The following is a 13,838-nucleotide window of genomic DNA, read 5'->3' on the forward strand; positions in this document are numbered from 1 at the left end:
TGCCTCATTCCATGACCGCTGCCTGCACCATCCTAAGGGAGGTCTTTACTCGGTGCTCCTCTTTCTGCTCTGTTCCATGTGGCCACCTTGCTCATGTTGCTGTGTGTAGCTTAGGTCGACATGGCTCTCACCTCAACTCTGGTGGAATGAGAGTTGCTGCTAGCTGTGACTACCCTGTGGTTTCCCTTTGTCCTATGTATCACGCCAACAAGCATGTTTGTGTCTCCCTTCCCTGAGAACTAGCCAAGGGACTGTCTTAATCCTGGCAGCCTGGCATCTAGTCCTGAAAAGGGGTTTGTGGGAGTGGAGCCGCTCACTCCTGCCTGCCCCCAGATGATCTCCACGCACCCTCCTGATGCTCTTTCTAGTGTCTTCTGGTTCATACCATAGCCTTCTCTCTGCAGTTGTCTCTCCCTGTAATACTGTAAGCCCCTTCAGGATAAGCCCTGGAATTCCGTTCATCTTTGAACTTGCATGCTGAGCCCAGTGCTTGCTTCTAGAGTGTGTGAGGAAACACAAGAAGCCACAGATCTGTCTCCACCTGCCCCTATGTCCCAACTACTCCCAAAGTAGAAGATAGATCTTTGCCCTGGAGGCTGTGACCATACCCCTAAAGCCAGACCTTGTTTGGACCACACACACCAATGTGTAGCATTTGGGCCACTTACCCCCCAGGACCATAATCTTCTTACGAGTGTCCTCACTTAGGAAAGGCTTGATGAGGTTATAGGCCACAGGAAACAGCTTGGGGGCTGGAAGAGAGGCAAGACCACGTGAAGCAGAGACAACGGTAACTCAGATGCTGCCAGCGTCATTGGCCACCCATCTCCACTCATGGGGCAGCTAAGCGTGAGGCTCAGCCAGGCATGTCTGAAGCTGGCTTCCAAGCTGTACAAGGATTGTAGCCAACCAGTCTCCTCCTATGGCATCACCAGCCTGAATCTTAAGGGGCTAGGTGGCTCACACGCTCTGGGAGCCGTAAAGCATCTGTACAGGCTAAGGTCAAGGGCTGCCATTCACTCAGTCTGCCCCTAAGCAATGGTTCCAGCCTCTTGTTCATATTTGGCTCCATCACCAGAAATTCCCAACTTACCTTTAACGACAAACAGATGCTTCAGTGTTTCGGGATAATTTTCTTCAAACATGGAGAGAAACTGTGGAAGCAGAAGTGGTCCTAGTTTCAGTAGCTCAGGCTTCCAGGCCACTGTGCCCTTCAACCTGTGAGTCCTGCCCCCGCTCCCTGCCTCTTACCTCTCCATAGGCCTCCACTGCAGGCTTCCAGAGGTGCTTGAGGCCGAGCCCCTCACAGTCATAAATCATGGTGATGGTCTCTATCTTCTTCCCTAGCTACTGGGAACAGACAGACAGCAGAAGGAAGTCGCTGAATTCAGGGCCAATGCTCACTGGGTACAAACAGCAGCAGCAGAGATGCAGATGTCATCCAGGGTGGAACTGTGACCTAAACAAACTATTCTCCTCTAGCAAAGGACTAGGGTGGATCAAGGTCATATCCAAGGTCCCTACTGTCCAGCAGGTTCTCCTGATGGCCTCTGTCCTCCTGTCAGTTACTGTGTGCTCCCTGGGCAGCACCTCTCCCTCAGGCTTAGACACTCCATTCTACCTAAGCTATAAGGAAGCAGCAGGTTGAACCACGTTTGTGTCCCCAGCCTCTCAGGTTCTGTACTGGGTGGACTTTTTGTGACCCTCAGCAAAGAACAGCGCTGAGAGGTCTCCCTGCTTTAACCCATCTGCAGCTGCTGAGGGAGGAGGGGTTAGCCACGGCTCCAGCTTGCTCCTCAGTCCTTCCTTTCTTTTTTTTTTAAAAAAAATATGTTTATATTTGTCTGTCTGTCTGTCTCCCCATCCCTCCGTCCCTTCCCCCCACTGTGTGTGTGTGTGTGTGTGTGTGTGTGTGTGTGTGTGTACATGCCACAGTGGGAGTGTGCAGCTCTGAGGAGAACTTGTGGGAATTGCTTCTCCTCTTCTGCCATGTAAGTTCTCAGGTTTGCAAGCAAGTCATTTCCCTGCTGAGTCATCTCTCCAGTGCCTCAGTCTTTTTCTTAGCAGGGAATTGTCACCCTGATGCTTTGAAAATAAACTTGGAGGAGCAGGGATCCTGGATCTGTCTACATGAGGACCACCCAGGCACGCACACACCCCATAGCTGCCCAAGGGTAGTTTAGTCCAAGACAGGATCTCACTGGTTCCCACGGAAACAAGAAAAGTGTAACAATGTAGTGAGGTGGTTTTCTGAGGTTTTTTGTTGTTGTTTTGTCTTGTTTTTGGGGGGGTGTTGTGCTAGGAATTAAACCTTGGCCCTTGTCTGTACTAGGTGAGCTGCCTGTCCCTGAGCAACAACTCCAACTGTGGTAATTTATAGTTTTTTTGTTTTCTGTTGTTTGTTTTTAGGTCCCACTACATAGCCCAGGCTAGCTTCAAATTCAAGACCCCCCTGCCTCAGACTTGTTTGTTTGTTTGTTTGTTTGTTTGTTTGTTTGTTTCAAGACAGGGTTTCTTTATAACTTTGTAGCCTGTCCTGGGACTTGCTCTGTAGACCAGGCTGGCCTCGAACACACAGAGATCCACCTGTCTCTACCTCCCGAGTGCTGGGATTAAAGGCGTGTGCCACCACCACTCGGCTATCTACTTCAGGTTTGTGAATCGGGATTACAGGTGTATACCACTCACCTCCCTGCTGTATTGGGGTGGAGCCCTGGATGTGCGGGGTGAGCACTGTACCAGCTGGGCTCTAACTCTCACACTAGTGACGTTTATTAAACCGGATGTCTTCAGTAAAGGACCGCATTTTAGTCTTGGATCTCCCCTACATACACCATTCCTACAGTTTGGGGGAGTCACCATGGCAACAATAGGTTATTTTAAGTTTTTACTTAGCAAAATGAAAGTGTGACAAGATGGGGGCATAGTTTAGTGGTGGAGAACTTGCCTAACATGCACAAGACCTTGGGTTCAATCTTCAGTCAAAGGGATGGAGGGAGGGAAGAAAGGGAAGAGAAGAGAACAGATGGATTGGTAGCATGCTCATCTAAAACCCTGAGATTTCAGGTCTGTGAAACCCAAACTCTGAGACAGGTGCTTCCATCCCTATGTGACATCCTGCTTCCCCTTGACTGTCTTCGCCATGATCAAATCACTCAATGGCAGACAGACCATACCTTTGTGGTCTGGTGGGCACACTCCTGCAGAAGCAGCTCACAGTCCCTCATCTTGGTCCTGAGCAGGTCCTGCTTGGAGGCGGAGAATAGCAGACCCTTGGCATCCAGGGGACCAATGATGTCATACCAGACTGGGCAACCATCCAGGTCATAGCCACACCTGCCGCCTGACAGATACTGCTGGATCACCTGGCCAAAGACATACAAAAGCATCTCATAGACAGGCCCAGGACATCCATCCCTTCTGCTGGTTCACAAGTATCTCCCTTCATACCCTCCCCGGGGTGTCAAGAAATACCTGTTTTGGAACTATAGTGTCTCCCTTTGAGGTTCCAGGTCCAGTAGACCAGGGTACAGACCGGGAGCCTAATAAGCATCCTCACACAGGGGTGAAGTGGGATAATTGGTCCTCACCTCGGGTGGCTGCCAGCTGATGATGTTGTCAATGTCCTTTTGCTTCCGGAATTCCACATGCTGCAAATACACAAAGATTTAGGAAACACAGGGCAGAAGAATAGGTGTGTGGTGGTGGTGGGGTCTTGAATAGGACGAATAGGTGACCAGCATAGATGACCCCTAGAAAGAACTGGACAAGGGTGGAAAAGGAGGCCCCAGTTTCTTCAGCTATATCAGCAAGAACATCATTTTGGGCTAGTTATGAAGTAGGGAAGTCCAATGTTTCCAGGGAAGGAAGTGCACTTTGTCCCTCAGGAATAAAGCAACAATTGTTGGCTAATAACTATGTCACACAAACCAAAACCTATACTAGGGGTGGGTGATGGGTAGGGAGGAGAATTCCAAGCACAATGCGACTGGCCGGAGGAACTGTGGCAGCGGCAGAGACTCACCTTGCGGAGCATGGCCTCTGACTTCTGCAGGTCAAAGCTTCGGGCTGTAACAAAAGCATGACCAGGGTTGGGAATCTACGGACCTGTTCCCAGGCTGGGGGTCCAATCCCCTTGTGGGTTCCCCCAGCCACCTGTCAGCTTTGTAAAACCCCACAGCCCTGAGCTGGTGGGGTAGACAGGCCAAGTTCAAGGCAGTTGGGAATGGGCAGCGTTGCCATGCTGGGGTCAGAGTATCCTGGCAGATAATCAGGTGAAGGGTCTTATCTCAGAGAAAATGAACCCTGGAACCTTATCAATCGGCCATCCCCCACAAGGACAAAAATTATCTCTTCCACACTATAACATCCAGCCCTGAGAAATTGACCCACAGTTCAAAGATGAACATAGCTGTCCCGGGAGCTGCGGCTGAGCTGCCAAACATCCCGGAGAGGTAGAAGTCAGTGTGCCTCTAGCCAATCCTGACAGTTCCCTAAAAGACTCACACATTCCTCAAAGGAGCACAGTGGGGTCTTAGTTTACGTGGACCCACCCCAACAAGTTGTCCTGCTCAGATCTGAACCCAAGATTTCCCTGTCCCCTGAGGCCACCTGCAGAAGAGCAGAGCTGCCAGCCTCACTAATTCGCTGTGAGCTGCAGTCTACTCCAGGGGCATCCCAAGAACAGAGTTCCTTCCCCCTTGTGCAACAGTCCTCCCAAACCATGAACTCCGGCTGCCCTGCTGGGCCTTCCTTCCCGCTGTGCTGCCCGTCCTCAGAGCCATTTCTCACACGCAGCTCCACAATCTCCTAATCTCTTCCCTTTGGACATTGTCCCCCTGGCCGCGTTCCCCCCCCCAGGCGAACCTCACAAGCTGAGCCCAGGTGTTGTTTGCCCCTTCTCCAATATACCCTAAGAATTCTCTTTGCAATGGTCACACCTTTAGTTCAGGTGGAGCTTAGAGTCAATTGAAACCCCAAATCCCTCACACCTGTGCTCCTCACACCTGCGCACCGGCTAAGCCGCCAATCCCTCCGCCAATCCCTCCGCCAATCCCTCCGTGGAGAGAGAGGCAGGCCCTCTACTGGTATCCCTCTCGCATTTCCTCCATTTCCTGGGGAGTCTACTCCATTCCAGGGAGTCTGATGGGTGTGGCCTCTGACCTATGAACTATCTCTCCTGGCTATACATCCTCCACTGATTTAATTGAAATCTAGATCTACTGATAGCCCTGGAACCAAACACACAGGCTGCCCTTTGGGCTGTCAGCTGTCCTTCAGCATTGTGCTCTGGGAGCAGGGGACCATACACCCTGAGTCTGCATTCGTGAAGTCCAGTCCTCCATCAGAGTCAGGGCAGTGTGTCTAAAGGTCTGATCAAGCCTGGGTGTGGTTCCTTGGTAGGTCGAGACATGAGGGTCTCGAGTTTGAAGTCGGCCTGAGCCGCATTGGAAATTCATGCTAACCTGGGCTACATATTGAAATACTATCTTAAGAAAGAAAAAAAGATCAGTAAGATGGTTCAGTGAGTGGGCTGGAGAGATGGCTCAGTGGTTAAGAGCACTGGCTGCTCTGTTCCAGAGGTCCTGAGTTCAGTTCCCACATGGTGGCTCACAACTATCTGTAATGGGATCTAATGCTCTCTTCCGGCCTGCAGGCAAATGTGCAGACAGAGTACTCATACCTAAAAAAATACATAAATAAGATTTTAAAAAGAGAGAAGATAGTTCAGTGGGTAGCGGGGCTTAATGTGCACGCCTGGCAACCTGACAACTTGAGCTTGCTCTCCAGAGGCCAGGCAAAGGTGGGTAAATCCACAGTTCTCTCACCGCCATGTGCGCACTGTGGCGTGCACTCCTCACCCCAATCTCTAGCCCGCTATCCCTCTCCCTCTCCTACATATTTCAAAAAAACTTCTTAAAAACAAGAGAAAGGGTTGGCCAGGCCACTGCCACTGTGCATGCCAGATCCTTCCTGGCAGATGGAGCAGCCACTCTGGCAAGCTGGGCTTAGGAATTCCCTCACTGCCACCCTTCCTGTGCCTCCAGCAGCCCCGGGCAGCTTTTAGAGGAATGTAACATGGGTCTGCATCTCAGCTCTCCTATCTTGTGTGTTTCTAGATACTGCATATGCCTGACCAGACCACTTGAGAAGCTTGAACTGACTATCCTTTTGTAACAGAGGAGCTAGACCGTGAAAATGAGAGTTTCTCAGAGAAAGGACACTCCCCTCAAGAGAGGAGAGCCCTTATCTTGGTGGAGAACAGGGATCCAGGAGTAGTAAACTGAGTGCCCTTATCCAGGAGAACCTCTCCAGTTAACCCTACCTGCCAAGGTCCAACATTCAGGATCTTTCCCACCATGTCTGTTGAGTCAGGTCTTTCTAGGCTCCTGCTGCCCTGGTCAGAAGCAGCTGGAAGCCTGGCCTGGGGCACTGCACGATAACCCGATAACCCGGCCCACCCGGGAGCAGGCAGCCTGGGCTCTGGTTTGCTGCACCCTAGCCCTGTAAGCTGCAGACTCATTCAGTCCTACTCTCCCTCCCCCAGGCCTCCTCCCACCTCTATTCTGTCTTGCTCACTGGCCTTCCTTGCTGGGGGACTGGGATCTCACTTCCAGCTGACTGCTGGGGAGAGCCAGAGAGAAGTGAACCCCAAGCTCATACCACATTCTACTGCAAAAGACTCCTTTAGAATCAAAGGGATGAGAGTGCTTTTTTTTTTTTTAAGGCAACAAAAACCCCAATTCAAATTCGTAATAGGGTCTGAGTAGGCAGAGCTCCTGCCCAGAAAATGTGAGGCACAAACGAGCTACAGCGGGGAAACTTCCTCTGCTCAGAAGCAGAATTTGAAACCAGAAATGCAACTGGGTGGTAAAATGCTTGCCTGGCATGCCCCAGACCTGGGTTCGCTCCTTAGCAGCCCCAAAACAATTACGAAGCAATGCTTGACCTCAGGAGCCTCCCTGGGAAGGAGGCTGTGGCTTACTGGAAAAGGTGCTGGCTGGGAGGCCAGGGCCCTGGACTCTACTCTGAGCACGCTTCCCATTTCCTTGTGCCTTTAAGTCCCTTGCTCAGTCTGAGCCTGAGTTTTCTCATCTGGAGAGTGAGAATCACCATCCTGTGAGGGAGGAGCTGGTGCCAGATATGGGTCCTGATTAAACTATCGAGCCTTAGACAAGTGGTTTATCCCATCCCAGGACTCCAATAGCAAAAGCTTAGTGTCTGGGAGACCAGCTGCCAAAACCTCACACTGGCCTGTGCCTAAATAAAAGAGAGCTGCAGAGTTGTTCAATGGCTTCTCTCGCTTCCTTCTAGCAGAATCTCCATAGCTGGATCATCTTGCAACTGGCCCTTTAAGGAGGCTACTGTCTTCCCACTCCTCCACCCACCTGCCTTTAGCTGTAGCCTTTCAGCAAATGCGAGGCCAAAATTTCCTCCAGCATAGACAGACTTCATTGCCACCCCACGCCACCCCTCCACTCTCTCTAGGTAAACTGGGAGAGGGACCAGATCTCATCAGGGAGTGGGGTAAGGGTGAGCAGGTGATGAGTCCAGGGGCCCGTGAGCCCCACATGGCTCTCCTGGGTACACCTGTCCTTGGGTGCTGCTAGCAGGTCTTCAAGAAGATGCCAGGTTTATTAAAGTTCTGGAAAGCAAAAAGGGCATCTTTTTTATTTATCACAGGTCTTCCTGGGCTGGGAGATGTGTGAGTACGCAGACACAAGGCAGGTCTGACCGACGTCTGCAACAGAATTCCCTGGCACAACCAGAGCTCTGCTAGTCAAATGCAGCAGAACTCTCTCAGTTTTCTGTCTAGTAGTAAAGTTTCTATGAAGAAAAGCGAAAGTGTGTCAGAAGAGCCCAGAAGGGTGGCACATGCCTCGGATGACAGATAAGAAGAGGGAAGAGCACAGACAGGTACAAGGCATGGAGGCTGAGTCTGATCCTGACACTAGCAGCAACATGTTCATGTCACTCCACAGACATTGCTGTGCCTTATCTTGCAAAAAAAGCTGGGCACCATGTCTAATCCATTTCTCAGAAGAGGAGCCTAGAGATGTGTGACCTTGGCCCAGGTGACACAGACAAGCTGGCACATGACTGGAACTAGAACTCAAGACGGGGAGGGAGCACCCTCCTTAGTCCCCATACACAGCGCCCTTCATTCAAGATGACAGCACCAGGACCCTGGTTCTAATCTCAGCTCTGCCTCCAACTTCCCACTGAGTGGGGCCTTTCTGGGCATTGATTTTCCTTCATGTCTGCAGAGCAGACTTGCAGGGTAGATGAAAAGGATGCTAACCGTCCATACCCAGAGGTTTGGGTCTTCTTGCTGACTGCAGCTCACCCAGCAAGTCCCTTCACCTCTCTAGGCTTCTGTGTCTGTATCCTGTAGAAGGGTTGGGGTGGATGGTGTCAGCCATCCTTTTGTCTCAGCTTGCCAGGGTTTCCAGAGGATATCATTCCATTGCCCAGAACACGCCCCTGCCCCTGCCCCTGCCCCTGCCTCAGCCTCCCACGCCCACCTCCCCTCACCTCGGAGCCATCGAAGGAGAAAATAGTCATCTGGGTTGGGCAGGGTGGGCAGCACGTCCTGGACATTTTCACGAAACTATAGGGAGAGACAACTGGATAAGTGGGAGCTCCCCAACCTCACTCTTCCCTAAGGGACCCTCCATTGGGGGCCTTTGCCAGAGCCCTCCTTTACATACTGTTGCAGCCTCTGGCTGAGTGAGGTTGTGGGCTGTGTTGCTAGGAGTGTCGGGCTGGAGAGGAGCGCCCCGAAAGGGACTAAGACATTGCCCTGCCTCACTTCTGAGCAAGTGGGTGTACTCCCAGCGAACAGTCATCAACACCGTTAGCAGACACTCTGGTCAAGCCACAAGCTGTCTGTGTGCCCAGCACCTGTCCTGTGCACAGCCATTATCTGGGTTCTGTGTCTCCCATCTCTCCCAGAGCTGCAAGAGGTGTCGCTGTCACATTTTACAGATGAAGAGATGAAAGCAAGAGGCTCGGGCAACACCCCCAACAGCTGGGATACGGATCTGAGTCCAGATCCCAGGCTCTTCCCTCTGCAGTCTGCCCGCCCCCTGGGTAATGAGAGCAGAGGGAAGGAAGCGGGTAGTCTCTAATGCCTTCATTCAAAACCGGTGGCCGAGCTGAGCTCCAAAGACTACAAAAGAGGGAAGGAGAGAGGTGACAGCCCAGATGGAGGGGGCAGCTCCAGCAGGTAGCCACCAAGTGGGGTAAACAGTGACTCCACGGGGAGGCCACATCTAACCCCAACCTCTCATCTGCTCTAGGGGAGAGTAGGCCCCCCACTGCTCTCCCTAAGCCTCCTGCTGGGGGAATGACCTTTACCTGGTCACTGACCTATAGGACACCCCCAGAGGGGACCAATGAGGAATGGCCACCTCTGCCCTTTGCCTTAGGTCAGACCCTCCCATCCCCCCAAAGCAGCTCCCAGCATTAGGACAATGGTCATCTAAACTGCAAGGGGAGGCCACCCTCACCGAGAACCTTACCTAGCAGCCCCTGGTTTAATCACCACCAAACCCACGTCCATCAGACTTTCTCTACAGGTCAACAGTAAACTTGGCATGGCGAAAAAAGCCACCCCCAGCAACCACATCTGCTGCTACACTCTAGCACAAGTAAGAAACTGCCTGGCTGTGGAGCGAACGCTGGGGCTGGACCCCACCAATTCCGATCCAGTGCAACTGGTTTTTCCGGCGGCAGGGCCAGCCCCTGAACTTGAACGGAATAGATAGGTGCTTCTCTGCCCATGTGCCAAGGCAAAGCCTGGACCTATCCTTTCTTTCTGAGTGGCACCACTAAGTTCCTTGCCAGCCAAGGGTCTGGGTTGCCAGAGGGAGGAGGGCTCTTCTCTCGGAAAGGAACTCAACCCAGTTAATCCCAGAATCTTAAGACTTCACAGAGGTGCCCCGCGGCCACCCTCTTCTGACTTCATCAAAGAACACACAGGTGAGTGCTTGGCCCAAGGTCACACAGTGACTTGATGCCTTGCAAGGGCTCTGGGGAGTTTGCCACGGAGCTGTCCAGGACCCTTCCATACGCCGCTGTCTCCGTAAGAGGAAAACCTCCCGGAAATGGGAGGAAACCTGGGGCCCTGCCTCTGTCCCACGGCCCTGCTGCCAGTCCCTGCCAGCCCCGTGGATGAATGTTGCCTTTGTGCCCTCAGTCGCTTCTGAGGGCTTCCAAGCAACCACTTCTTCCTAGGGGGCACCGCCAGGGCTGCTCGTGCTGGAGACCGCGATGACCAAACTTCCCGAGGTCCTCACACTGAGCGAGAAGCGGTCCGCTAGGCACTAGCCAAGCGGGGGCGACTGGCCGCCTCTCCCTCAGTCGCCTGCTCGCGGGGACCTTCCCTAGCAGCGGCTTCCAGCTGGAGGGCGAGGGCCACAACCGGGACAAGATCAGGCTCACCTTGGCCAATGCCTCCTCCTGTTTGGGGCTCAGGTCACCTACTCTGCCGCTCATCGTGGCTCAGCCTCAGGGCGCGGCGCCTGCGGCAGCTGATGGAGCTCCGAGTCGTTTGCCGCCGCCGCCGCAGCCGCCGGAGTAAAGTCCCAGCCTTTGGCCGAGGCCCTGGGGCTGGCGACCAAGACCCGCCTCTTAAAGGAGCCCGAGAGGCGGGGCGAGACGCACAGAGGCCCTGGAGGCGAGCCAGACACCTGAGCTACTTGGGCGGTACTCCTCATCTTAATCAAAAGGAGGCTGAAAAGAGCTGGCTAACGACCCCTTCCAAGGAGTGACTCCACAGGGCTGGGCTGGGCTGCTCTTACCCCGAAATGTTGACAGCTCTCCTTGTGCCCACTGGGAAAGGATGCCCCCGACTGTCTTTCAGCTTCTAGTAACTGTGGTGTAGACTCTGCCTTCCACTTATGATCACTACTACCTGCTCGGCTTGGGGGTCATTCAGAGGTGACACCCAGGGTTGCCGATGTAACTCAGTTAGTGGTAGAGGGCTTACCTAGCATGTGCGACCTTGCGTTGCATCTCCAGCACTGCATGGTCATGACGGCATATTTCTACACAGACTGTAATCCCAGCATTCGGGAGGTGGAGGCTGGAGAATTAGAAGTTCAAGGATCTCCCTTAGTTACTTATGGAGTTTGAGGCTAGCCTAGAATACAAGCAAACAAACAAACAAACCAGAGTTGGTTCCCCCTTTTCTCTACCTGTAGAATAGGCTTGGTGAAGAACATGGTGTCCCTTTGCCCCTCTGCATTGTTTGCCTTCACTACCTGGGGGTGATTTAGGGCCTGTAAGCAGCAGGAGGCTAAAAGGGAATTAATGCATGTAATTCTCAGACTTGACTTCTTGTGACCACTTCCTAGCTGGCCCTACACAGGCGTCCCTTGCTGGCTGCCTGGTCAGAACTCAGCCATAGGCTAGACAAAGAGGAAACCGTGGAAACCAGGGCCCACAGAGCCCTGCTGTGGCTTCTCTGCTTCCCATCTGGTCAAGGGCCTGTGGGCTCCCCACTAGTGACACATATGACTTGTGGGAAGACTCATGGCAGCTTCATGTCCAGCCTGTGCCATCAGACTGTCTCCACCCAGTTACTCCCTCTGCCCTTCACCATAAAGCAATTTCCTCTTTTCAGAGTCCAACAGCCCCTCCTCCTGCAGAGTCCCCAGCCACTTTGGTCTATTTCCATGCACCTAGCACCTGATCACAAGCCCAGGGACACATTTTCGTCCTACTGCATGTCAGGTAGTAGGCATTGCTCTGGAACCCAGAAATGTTCACGCACCACCCTTTGGTCCCACACCTACTGAAGAGAATACAAAAGCAAGGCAGCCGGCCATGGAGAGGATCTAACAGTAAGAGATCAGAAAGGACAACGTTCTTTGGATGAAGGGACACTAGCAGGCTCCATGGAAAGAGTAGAATCTGACTGGCACCTCAAGATGTGGGGACATGGAGGAAGGACCTCTCAACCTATATTGGCACAGTAGCATGAGCTAAGTTCTGGTAGATGCAAAGTGTGGCTACAACCAGAGATGCAGAGACAGCATGGGGTGGGAGTGGGGGCTTAAAACCCTGGTGTGACCTTGCTTATTAACATCTACCTTCTATACCACATTTTCTTGCTTCAGTTGCCAGAATCCCCACAAATCCTGCATCCCCTAGTATAGGCTCCCGTAGACAGGGATGGAGTGTGGTGGTATGTATATATATACAGCACTCAAAGCCAGGCAGTGGTGGCGCACACTTTTAATCCCAGCACTCGGAAGACAGAGGCAGGTGGATCTCTGTGAGTTCGAGGCCAGCCTTGTCTACAAGAGCTAGCTAGTTCCAGGACAGGCTTCAAAGCTACAGAGAAATCCTGTCTCAAAACAAAACAACAACAACAACAACAAAATATATACAGCACTCAAGGGCAGAGGCAGGAGGATCAGAAATTTAAGGCCAGCCTGGGCTCAAACAAATAAAAACTGGAGGGGAAAGGAGGGGGAAGGAGAGAATGTGGTGGGCTTCAAACCAAAGCTCGGTGCTGGTGCTGGCGGTGGTCTGGACAGAAGGGGAAACAAGCGGCACCCCACAGAGTTCATGGGGCCTCACTTAATAGTGGGGGAAGCTGGGGCTCAAAGAGGCCATGACTTGCCCAAAGTCATTTGGAGTACAAGAGATATAGATATAGATCAAGGAAGCTAAGCTATCAGTTGAGCACACTCCTTCATTCCTTTATGAATTAATTAATGCAGAAGTAACCCTCGGCTACCTCAAATCCAGGTCTCTCCTCACCCAGAGTCAAGGCAGATGGTAAGGCCTGTTCATGGCATAAGAAAGGACTTGGTTGTGCCCCTGGTGTGGGCTGAGGGGCAGCCAGTGCCTGACGTCTCTGAGCCTGACCACAGCGGAGTTGCCAGGTAATGCAAGTGTCCCGGCCCTAGTTATGGCTTCTGATTTAGCACAGGACAGAGCTGCCTTCTTCACTGGATGCGAGACCTTTAAGAGTCTCCGGGGGCAGGGGACAGTGTGCTTCTTACTAAAGGAAAGGAGCACAGCCCCTTCTGGTGGTGCAGCCTCTTGCAGTTTATAAGGCAAGGTCCCTGCAGATGACTTCTCTTAGAAGTGCTGGCCAAACGTTCTCTAAAGTGGCCAGTCACCTGATGCGTGGAGGCACCTGCCGAAGGGCTTGTTCCAGAAGAGTGCTGTCAGTCAAGACACATCTGGCTGTGCCTTCTGCTGCAGGGCCCACTCAGAAAACCACAAGGGACATGCTTATCCCAAGGATGAAGTCCCTAGAGTTGCTCCCCAAGCCCATATCTGTAGATACCCAAGAAAAAGGTCCAAGCAAAAAATTCTCCCTCTTGTCTGTCCCTTTCCAGTTCTCTGGCTGCTCATTGCGTCCACTGAGATTTGCTGTGTTCAGTCCACCAGGAAGCCATTGGCTAATCTGATAATAGAAATCCTAGATAAATAGTCCGGTAAACTCCTCGGAGTTGGCTTCTGAGACTCTCTGTCCTACGCTAGCCTTTCCTCTACTTCCTACCCTTTGCCCCACACTTCTCCCTCCCTGCAAGGTATATTGCTTCCCTCTGCTCAAGAACCTTCGCAGGCTCCCTAGTTCCCTCAGAAGTCACCCCAATCCCACTGACTCACTTCAAGGCCTACTCCAGCTCTTCCCAGCATCCCTTGTGGCTTCAAAAGTCCCCCTTTCCGTATATACCCTTTCTCTTCAGTCAGAGATGTCCCCTGCTGTTCCCTCAACACACTTCCACCTCCTGCCTCTGCCCGAGGTCTTCTTTATTTCTTCCAACCAGCTCCTCCTTGGCCCTCGAAGCCCTGACCCAAAGCTGTTTCCA

At 52.4% G+C, this 13,838-nt stretch overlaps 1 protein-coding gene across 3 annotated transcripts in view; it reads right to left on the bottom strand.

The window, feature by feature from the left end:
* Sec14l2 (SEC14 like lipid binding 2) overlaps positions 1–10,845 on the bottom strand; it is a 19,233-nt gene extending 8,388 nt beyond the window's left edge. Inside the window, exons 1-8 of one of the 3 annotated variants that reach the window (XM_005366128.2) lie at positions 10,447–10,844; positions 8,536–8,611; positions 4,025–4,068; positions 3,591–3,650; positions 3,177–3,365; positions 1,252–1,347; positions 1,094–1,154; positions 669–752 (exon numbers count right to left, since the gene is read on the bottom strand). In XM_005366128.2, coding sequence (XP_005366185.1) covers positions 669–752; positions 1,094–1,154; positions 1,252–1,347; positions 3,177–3,365; positions 3,591–3,650; positions 4,025–4,068; positions 8,536–8,611; positions 10,447–10,500 — 664 coding nt within the window. In that variant the 5' untranslated portion in view covers positions 10,501–10,844. Of the gene's footprint in view, positions 1–668; positions 753–1,093; positions 1,155–1,251; positions 1,348–3,176; positions 3,366–3,590; positions 3,651–4,024; positions 4,069–8,535; positions 8,612–10,446 lie in introns of all 3 variants that reach the window. The other 2 variants (XM_026788755.1, XM_013353409.2) reach the window with 2 other exon arrangements.
* Positions 10,846–13,838: the final 2,993 nt, after the last annotated feature.

This window comes from Microtus ochrogaster, unplaced genomic scaffold (genome assembly GCF_000317375.1).
Source record: "Microtus ochrogaster isolate Prairie Vole_2 unplaced genomic scaffold, MicOch1.0 UNK6, whole genome shotgun sequence".
Classification (NCBI taxonomy): Eukaryota; Metazoa; Chordata; class Mammalia; order Rodentia; family Cricetidae; genus Microtus; species Microtus ochrogaster.